Below are 9,861 nucleotides of genomic sequence, written 5' to 3' on the forward strand. Positions count from 1 at the left end.
CAGTCTCAGTCAGACCATTAAGTCTGGTCTTCTTACTAGAATTTGAGTTCTGCATCCCATCGTTCTACTGCTCCATCAGGGACCCTCTGTTGTGACTAATAATATGCATCTTTTCATATACTTATTGGCAATTTGTATGTCTTTGGAGAAATTTCTATTCAAGTCTGTCTTAGGCTGGGTTCTCTAGAGAAGCAAAACCAGTGAAGCATATAAATATATATATATATAGATTTATATCAAAGAAACAGCTCACGCGATTATAGAGGCTAGAATGTCCCAAGTCTGTGGATTAGGATAGACGCTTCTCCCAATTCACATAGCCCCAGGGGCTGGTGAACCCAAGATCAGCAGGTCAGATAGCAGGGCTCTTGTTCACAGGCTGTGAATATTGACAAATCCGAAGATTGGCAGGCAAGACCGCAAGGCTTCTCCTGATTCATGTAGCTGCAGGGTCTGGCGAACCCAAGATCAGCAGATTGAAGAGCAGGGCTCTGCTTACAGGCTGTGAAGGACCACGAATCCCAAGATTGGCAGATAAGCTGATAGCTCAAGTCCCAAGAACCAGAGTTCAGACGAAGAGGAGGCAGCCACACAATCCAGAGCGAGCAAAAAGCCAGATTGTCTGCTTATATTTGGATGCAGGCCACACCCCCAAGGAAACTCCCTTTCAACTGATTGACTACTCACAGCAGATTCAATCCTGGGAGTGATGAACACTAAGAATCATGTCCCGGCCAATTTGATACACAGTCTTAACCATCACAAAGGTTTTTATCCATTTTTAAATGGGATTGCTTGTCTTTTTGCTGTTGAATTATAGGAATTCTTCGTATATTCTGGATATTGAACCTTTATCAGATATATAGTTACAACTCTTTTTTCCCAGTGTATGCTGTCTCTTCACTTTTTTTATGAAGTCCTTTGATGCATAAACAGTTTTAATTTTGATGAAGTCCAATTTATTTATTTGTTGCTTGTGCTTTTGGTGTCATATCTAAGAATTCATTGTTAGAAACAAGATCTTGGATTTTTACCTTCTTTTTTTCCCTAAGAATCTTATGGTTTTAGTTTTTATATTTAGTTCATTGATCCATTTTGGATTAAGTTTTGCACATGGCATGAGGTATAAGTCCAAATTCATTCTTTTGCATTTGGAGATTCAGTTGTCCCAGCACCATTTTTGAAGAGACTATTCTTTCCTCATTGAATAGACCAATATTTTCTTCTAATACTTGCATACTTTGTTTAACATTTAAGTCTTAAATCCATTGTTTGTTTTTTTCTGAAATGACTAACCAATTCTCCCCACACGATTTGTTGAATACCAACAGTAACAAATATGATAACTACCATCTATTAAGTTATAAACACATGCTAGGCATTGTTATCTTGTGGTTTACATAGCTTAAATCATTTAGTTTTCACAGTCTTATGAGGTTAGTACTTTTATCCCTGTTTTACAAATGAGAGAACTGAGACATAGGAGAGATGTATTAATTTGTCCAAGCTTACTGTATCAGTCTGAGTCCAACTAGAAGACAGAAAGCACACAGTACTTTAAACAAGGAAAGTTTAATATAAGAATTACTAAGCAATGATAGGAGAGTAACTATATAAAGATGGAAAGAGAACTCTAAAGGACAAAGGGAGAATACCCAAGGAGGGATAAGTTTGGAAGAGGTTAAAACTTCATTGAAGAAGGTGAGGTTGCTGCCCACTCTGTGACTGAGAAGTTGTTGGGTTACCCAGGCCAGAGCTGGTCCAAAGTCATTGTGTAAACAGGAACAATCCTCTGGGGTGCAGGCAAGCTCAGCTGTCCAGATGGGCACACAGTGATCAGGAGGGCCGTGGGAATTAAACCTCCAGAGTACACAATAAAGATTGTGTTTTTGGCTCACTAGATGACTAGCCTCACAGGACACTTGCGATGTGTGCGTGTGGCACTGAGGAAGGTGTATGGAGAACAGTGTGAACTGGGTTGATGCACAATCCTGTGCTGTTGGGGGCTCTCAGTTACACTGCTGCTGTTTGAGTTGAGAACTAGAGAAGCAGGTAAAGGACGAACACTGGAGAGAGCTTTGCACTGGAGAGTACCATGTGGGCCAAACAGTGGAAAGAACACCATGCTCTCCAGGAGCATGGTGAACAAGCTACCCCTTCCTCCTGCAGTGTGTCTCCAGTGCCCTCTACTAACATAGCTGAACACAGTGCCAGCTTGCAGAGGGAACATTATTAAAGGACCTGTACCCATGTCAACAGATCAGGCAATGAAGGAAGAATTTTAACTGAGAAGCAGTAAAATGATAATTGGTTCAGTTATGAAATAGTCCAACTCCCATGCCTTTCCCTCTGCATTCTTCCTGCCTTTCATAAAGAATCTAGCCTTTTCCCACTGATTTGACGTGCTTTTTTTTTTTTATCATATATTAAATACCTAAATTCATGTGTCTGTTTCTGAACTTGAGCTTGATTCTTTTCCATTGATATCTTTGTCTATTTTGTTCCTAAACCAAGCTCTTTGAATTAGAATAGCTTGAATACAAAATGTAGGGTAAATCCCTCTTTCAAAGCTTTCTCTTCTGGATAAATTTAAGAATCAGCTTATCATATTTCATAGAAATCCTTTTGAACTTTTGATAATTTATAGATTTGAATTGATAAGTTAATTTGGCAATTATAAATGTCTTTACAATACAGAATCATCATAGCCAGAAATAAATTATCTGTTAAGAACTAGCACATGTGTGCTTTCCCTCTTTTCGGTATTTCATACTTTTTTTTTTTTTTGTGGCATAGTTTTTGGTATTTAACTAAATTTCTACAGTTTAATTTTAAGTCAATCCGTTGGCTTTAGTTTACATTTTTATAGTCTCTTTTTATCCCAATGTTGATATTTCTTTGTATTAATAGTATCCTGAGGTATCCGTAAGTTGGTGATTAAGGGTGTCATCTTTGATATTGTTTCTGTTAAAATCTCAGTTCTGTTATCTTGGGGAGGTAACTTAACTTCTCTGTGCATCTGTTTCCTCATTAATCCAATAGAGTCCATAGAGTATATGATAGAGTTGAGGGAACAATTAAGTAGTATGGTACATTTAAGGGTTTGGCACGGAGCCTGGCACATATTAGTTACTAAGTTACTGTCACTGTCTTCTGTCATCATCATCCTTACTGTTGTTGTTATCCTTATGATGTTTCTCACACTAATATTTGCTGTCTTATTCCCTTTTTCCAGATACACCCTTGTCTCACTTCTTACTGACTGTTTTGTCTGTTGGAAACAATCAGAGGATGTGCACATGAACCATATTTTAGGTTATAATCTTGTACATACTTGACTTCTCCCTACCCATGCTCCAATTTGAAGCACCTTTTTTGGCCGTTTTTTCCCTGTTCATTTTTCTCTTCAACATGTTTAGTTTTTAGGGGAAGTTAATGGTTTTGTGGTCAAGTAAATGCCTGGGCATTTATTTAGTTTTGATAGTTGGGGAGTGCCATATTTTCAATTCATTTTTTCTCTTCCATTTTGAAATCTATTAAAAAAGGAACCTACATTAAATATGTATGTAAACCAGTAACTAGTTGGCCATTGCGTTGACTCTGACTCATGACCCCTGGTGACTCCATGTGTGTCAGAATAGAACTGTTCTCCATAGGGTTTTCAATGGCTGATTTTTCTGAAGTAGATTGCTAGGACTTTCTTCTGAGGCACCTCTGGGTGGACTCGAACTTGTAACCTTTTGGTTAGCAGCTGGGCTTGTTAACCATTTCTACCATCCAGGGACTCCACATTAAATATGTAGCATTTCAAATTCAGTTTTTGCTGTTGTAGCACACAAGAAAACAAGAGTATGTATATTTTATGTTTGTTCTCTTTTGCATCTATTAGGTATTCATGTATCTGTTCATTTGAATCTTACTGTTCATGATAATAAAGGGTTATCATTAGTATATTGGATGTTTCGAAAAACAAGAATTTTGCAAGATAATTTAAATTTGATTTATTGAAACACTAACAAAACAGAGTGGGAAACATGAAGGTGTTTTTCTGACTTTATTTTCTGCTTATTTTATAGGAATCAAGAACCCAGTCTCAGTTGCAAACAGACTTTTGTGTGAAGGGCAGAAGGGCAAGCTCTCGGCTGGCAGAATTCCTCCCTGGTAACCACTTTGTTCTGCCTGACTTTCCCTGGATCTTTGGTCTTTAGTGTGTGCAATGTCTGAAGGCTATTCTTATCCACAGAACGCTGATGCTGTTGGCTACACACCAGCAGTAGCATGCCTTTGAGGGGAAGCCACGCTTTGTTCTCTGAACATGGAACATTTTGTACACTTGATAAAGCTCTGGATGGAATAGCATATTACGGGTTAAAGCAGAAAGAAGATCAGGGTTAATTTTTATTTTTGTCGTTAATTACAGAGATGTTTTTGCTTTTACTAAACGCTCAGTTACGATGTTTTGATTATGGAGCTTTAGCAGTAGCTTATACATTGGAGTCCAGAGTCTAAATTCATTTTTAATTTTGACAAGGTTGTAGAATAAAAGTACTTAATTTTTCTCTTCTGGAGAAACACATTGTGAAGTTAAGATTACATTTTTTTCTCCAGCATTAACATACAATTTTCATTTAAAAATACTTTGAACTTTTTAAATATATGTAAAAATAGAGAGAACATTGTAGATAGCCCTCGTGGACCTGTCATCCAGATCCAATTATTAACAATGTTTTTGTCCTTCATCTATCTCATATATCCCAATTTTTTTCCTGTAGTATTTGAAAGCAAATTTTAGACACTGTATATCCCTAAATAGTTTTATAAATATCTTAATTTTTGCAAAACTTAACCACCATACCATTAGTATGCCTAACAGTGTTGACAAATATGCCTTAATCCCACCTCATACACAGTCTGTGTTCAGCATTCCTGGCCGTGAAGGGTATGTTAATATTCTATGCAGAAAGTAGTGACAGCAGTACTATAGAAATCACTTTGTTTGATTCTGTTATATTTTGAAGTCATAGTAAATTTTTGTAGTTTCAAAAAATCATAAAACCTTTATGCAAATAAATTTAAGGTAACCTCTTAATCATATACCTCTCAGTTGTTTAATTGTGGTACTAGAAAGGTCCATTATAAAAAATTCCAAAAGAAATTAATTTTTAGTATTATCTGGTTTCTGTTATTGACTGTTCTTTTTTCCTTTTTGACTTTATTGTGGTAAAATATATATAACAAAACATCCGCCATTTTAACCTTTTTAAGTCTGCAATTGAGTGACATCAGTAACGTTCAGCATATTGTGTAACCATCACCACCATCCATTTCCAAAAGTTTTTCATCACTCCAAACAGAAACTTACTTCCCTTAAGCAATAACTTTTCTTTTCCCTGTCCTTCAGCCCTTGGTAACCATTAATAAGCTTTTGTCTCTATGCATTTACCTATTCTAGACATTTCATATAAGTGCGGTCATACAATATTTGTCCTTTGGTTTCTGACTTATTTCACTCAACATGATGTTTTCAGGGTTATTCTGTGTCGTAGTATGTATCGAAACTATTTCTCTTAATTACTGAATAACACTTCATTGTATGCATATATCACATTTTTGTTTTTCCGTTCATCTGTTAATGAACTCTTGGGTTGATACACCTTTTGGCTATTGCGAATAATGCTGCAATGCACATTAGTGTACAAGTATCTGATTGAGTCCCTACTTTCGATTATTTTAGGTATATATGTAGGAGTGGAATTGCTGGCTCATATGATAATTCTGTGTTTAACTTTTTGAGGAACTTGCCAAACTGCTTTCTACAGTAGCTGCACCCTTTTGCATTCTCACTAGCAATGAATAAGGGTTTCAGTTGCGACAGATACTCGACAACATCTGTTGTTTTTAGTTTTTTTGATCATAACCTTGTTGTTGTTGTTGTTAGTTGCCGTGGAGTTGGCTTCAACTAATGGTGACCCCATGTGCAATAGAACAAACTGTTGCTGCCATCTTCACAATTGTTGGTATACTCGAGTCCATTGTTGTGACCACTGTGTGTTTTGAGTGCCTTCCAATCTATGGGCTCATCTTTCAGTACTGTATTGGATAGTATTCTGTGGTGATCCATAGGGCTTTCATTGGCTAATTTTCAGAAGTAGCATTCCAGGCCTTTCTTCCTAGTCTGTCTTAGTCTGGAAGCTCTGCTGAAACTGTCCACCATGAGTGACCCTGCTGGTATTTGGAATACCAGTGACCTAGTGTCATGGATTGAATTGTGTCCCCCCAAAATGTCTATCAACTTGGCTGAGTCATGATTCCCAGTATTTTATGATTGTGTACCATTTTGTAATCTGATGTGATTTCCTTATGTGTTGTAAACTCTGTCACTATGATGTAATAACAGATGGATTAGTGGCAGTTACACTGATGAGGTCTACAAGATTAGATAGTGTCTTAAGCCAATCTCTTTTGAGATATAAAAGAGAGAGTGAGCAGAGACACATGGAAGCCTCATACCACCAAGACAGCAGTGCTGGGAGCAGAGCGTGTCCTTTGGACCTGAGGTTCCTGCGCAGAGAAGCTCCCAGACCAAGGGAAGATTGATGACACAGACCTTCCTCCAGAGCCAATGGAGAAAGCATTCTGCTGGAGCTGATGCCCTGAATTTGGGCTTGTAGTCTACTGGACTGTGAGAGAATAAATTTATCTTTGTTAAAGCCATCCACTTGTGGTGTCTGTTATAGCGGCACTAGATGACTAAGACACCTAGCTTCTGGAATTATAGCAACATACAAGCCACCAAAGTATGACCAACTGACAGATGGGTGGTGGAGAGCCATCTTAGTCAGAGTGAAGTGGTATCTCATTGTGGTTTTGGTTTGCTTTTCCCTGATGACTTACGATGTTGAGCATCTTTTCATGTACTTTGTTTTAGGGGGAGGGCATTTGTATATCTTCTTTGGAGAAATGTCTGTTCAAGTCCTTTGCCCTTTCTAAAATTGGATTGTTTGTCTTTTTGTTGTTGGCTTATAGTAGTTCTTTATATATTTTGGATATTCAGCCCTTATCAGATACAGTATATGGTTCCCATGTATTTCTTTCCATTCTGTAGGCTGTCTCTTTACTTTCTTGATAAAGCTCCTTGATGCACAAAAGTTTTTGAGTTTGATGAAGTTCTACTTTTTTCTTTTGTTGTTCTTGCTTTTGTGTCATATCTAGGAAGCCATTGTTAAAAACTAGGTTCTGAAGCTTTACCCCTAAGTTTTCTTCTAAAAGTTTTATGGTTTTAGTTCTTATATTTGGTTAATCCATTTTGAATTAAGTTTTACTATATAGTGTGAGGTATGAGTCCAATGGTATTCTTTTACATAAGGCCCTGTTGTTCCAGCACTGTTTATTGAAGAGACTATTCTTTTCCTATTGAATGGACTTGGCACCCATGTTGAAAATCAATTGACCATAGACACATGGGATTATTTTTGAACTCTTAGTTCTGTTATTTTGGTCTATATGTCTATCTTATACCATTACTAGGCTGTTTGATTGTTGTAGCTTTATAATACATTTTTGATATTGAGAAACATGAGAGTCCTCCTACTTTGGTCTTCTTTTTTTGAGATTTCACTTGCTGTTTTGGGCCCCTTGCCAAAATTGAGGATTGACTTTTCCATTTCTACAAAAAAGGATGTTGGCCTTTTGATAGGAATTGCATTGACTATATAGATCACTTAGGGTAGTATCGACAACTTCACATTATTAAATTTTCCAAAACTTGAACATGGGATGCCTTTCCATTTCTTTAGGTCTCCTTTAGTTTCTTTCTGCAGTGTTTTGTAGCTTTCAGCCTACAAGTTTTCATCTCCCTGGTTCAGTTTATTCCTACATATTTTATTCTTTTAGATACTATTGTAAATGGAATTGTTTTTTTAATTTCCTTTTCAGCTTGTTCATTGCTGGTGTATAGAAACACAAAAGATTTTTGTTTGCTAATTTTGAACCCTGCAACTTTGCTGAATTCATTTATTAGCTCTACTAGCTTTCTTGTGGATTCTTTGGGATTTTCTCTATATAGGATCATGTCATCTGAAAATACTGACGGTTTTATTTTTCCCTTTCTGATTTAGATACCTTTTCTTTCCTAATTGCTCTGAGTAGAACTTCCAGTATAACATTGAATAGTAATGGTGAAAACAGGCATTCGTATCTTGTTTCTGATCTTAGGGGGAAAGCTTTCAGTCTTTTGCCATTTAGTTGGATGTTGTTGTTAACAGCCATTGAGTCGTCACTGGCTCATGGTGACCCCATGCGCAAGGGAACAAAACGCTGCCTGATCCTGTGCCTTTCTCATGATCAGTTGTGGATTGGACCGTTGTTATCCATAGGGTTTTCAGTAACTAATTTTGGAAGTAGATTGCCAGGCCTTTTTTCCTAGTCTGTCTTAGTCTGGAAGCTCTGCTGAAATCTGTTCAGCATCCTAGCAACACGCAAATCGCCCATAACAGATGGGTTGTGGCTGCGCATGAGGTGCATTGGCCAGGAACTGAACCTGTGTCTCCTACAGTAACATGGATAGATTTCTACATATAGAGTTAAAAAAAAAAATCAAGTTGCTGAATGATAGGTTCAGTTTATGTTTCCTAAAAAAAATTACAAGATTATATGGGAATATCTGTTTTCTCCTACCCAGGTTGGGAAGTAAAACATCACCAAAAGATCTGAAGTTCTCTAACCTGAGTCTTTCTGATTGCATCATCCTCTTTGCCACTATCCCACACCCTCTGTCTGACCTCATCTCTGCCCCTGTCTCTAGATCACAATAGTCCTGAACTTAAGCATGTATTCCCATGTATTCCTTCATACTATTAAAAAATGCAGTACTCTAATATTCTATGAATGTATATATGTAAAAAACTGGTTACCCAACTCACCATTATTACCTCGGGAGAGGCAGCAGGGGGACCAAGATGAATTATTAAAGGGAACATGTACAATATTTTAATATTTTACAACGAGAAAGTATATGGGAAATGTGATGGCCAGTACACCATTGAAATAATATCAGTTAGTAATGCTATGTCTGCCTGGGACTAGCTATTTGATTTTCTTACATACATGATTCTTCAATTTTATTCTTTATTTTCAAAGTTGTTTTGGCTATTTTAGATATTTTGCATTTCCATATGAATTTTAGAATCAGTTTGTCAATTTTTATAAACATTCTGCTGGAATTTTGATTAGGATTACATTATATGTACATATTTGACATCTAAAAAATATCGAGTCTTCTGAGCCATGAATACAGCATATATATCCATTTATTTCTTTTTTAAACTTCTCTGACTAGTGTTTTTTAGTTTTCAGTGTACATGTTTTGCAAAGCTTTCATCTTATTCATGTTTAAGCATTTCATACTTTTTGATGCTATGATAAATGACATATTTAAAAACGTTAATTTCCAGTTGTTTATTGCCAGTATATGGAAATATGATCAATTTTTATATATTGATCTTTTATCCTGAAAACTTGCTCAATTCATTTGTTTTAGTACTGTTTTTATAGATTCTATAAAATTTTCTACGTAGATGATCATATCTTCTGCAAATATAGTTTTACCTCTTCCTTTTCAATCTGGACTCTTGATTTTTTTTTTTTTTGCTTTATCACACTGGCTACAACCTCCACTACAATGTTGAATGGAAGTGGTGAGAGTGGACATTTTTGCTTTGTTTATGGTTTTTAGGGGGAAGCATTTAGTCTTTCACCATTAAGTATGATGGTTGATGTAGGTTTATTGTAGATGCCCTTTATCACATTATGGCAGTTATCTCCTATTTCTAGTGTGCTGAGAGTTGTTTTTTTTTTTTTTTT

The 9,861-nt window shown here is 36.5% G+C and overlaps 1 protein-coding gene across 8 annotated transcripts in view; it reads left to right on the forward strand.

Annotated features, from left to right (window-relative positions):
- The window catches only part of TASP1 (taspase 1), a 383,025-nt gene that overhangs the window by 66,893 nt on the left and 306,271 nt on the right, over window positions 1-9,861 (forward strand). For all 8 annotated transcript variants that reach the window (XR_002824104.1, XM_023731437.1, XM_004376460.1 and 5 more), the window contains one exon: window positions 4,077-4,161. Coding sequence is in view for 7 of the 8 variants with exons in the window: in XM_023731437.1 (XP_023587205.1) it covers window positions 4,077-4,161 (85 nt within the window). In the remaining variant the exon portion in view is untranslated. The remainder of the gene's footprint in view (window positions 1-4,076; window positions 4,162-9,861) is intronic.

Source organism: Trichechus manatus, unplaced genomic scaffold (assembly GCF_000243295.1).
Source record: "Trichechus manatus latirostris isolate Lorelei unplaced genomic scaffold, TriManLat1.0 scaffold00042, whole genome shotgun sequence".
Taxonomy (NCBI): Eukaryota; Metazoa; Chordata; class Mammalia; order Sirenia; family Trichechidae; genus Trichechus; species Trichechus manatus.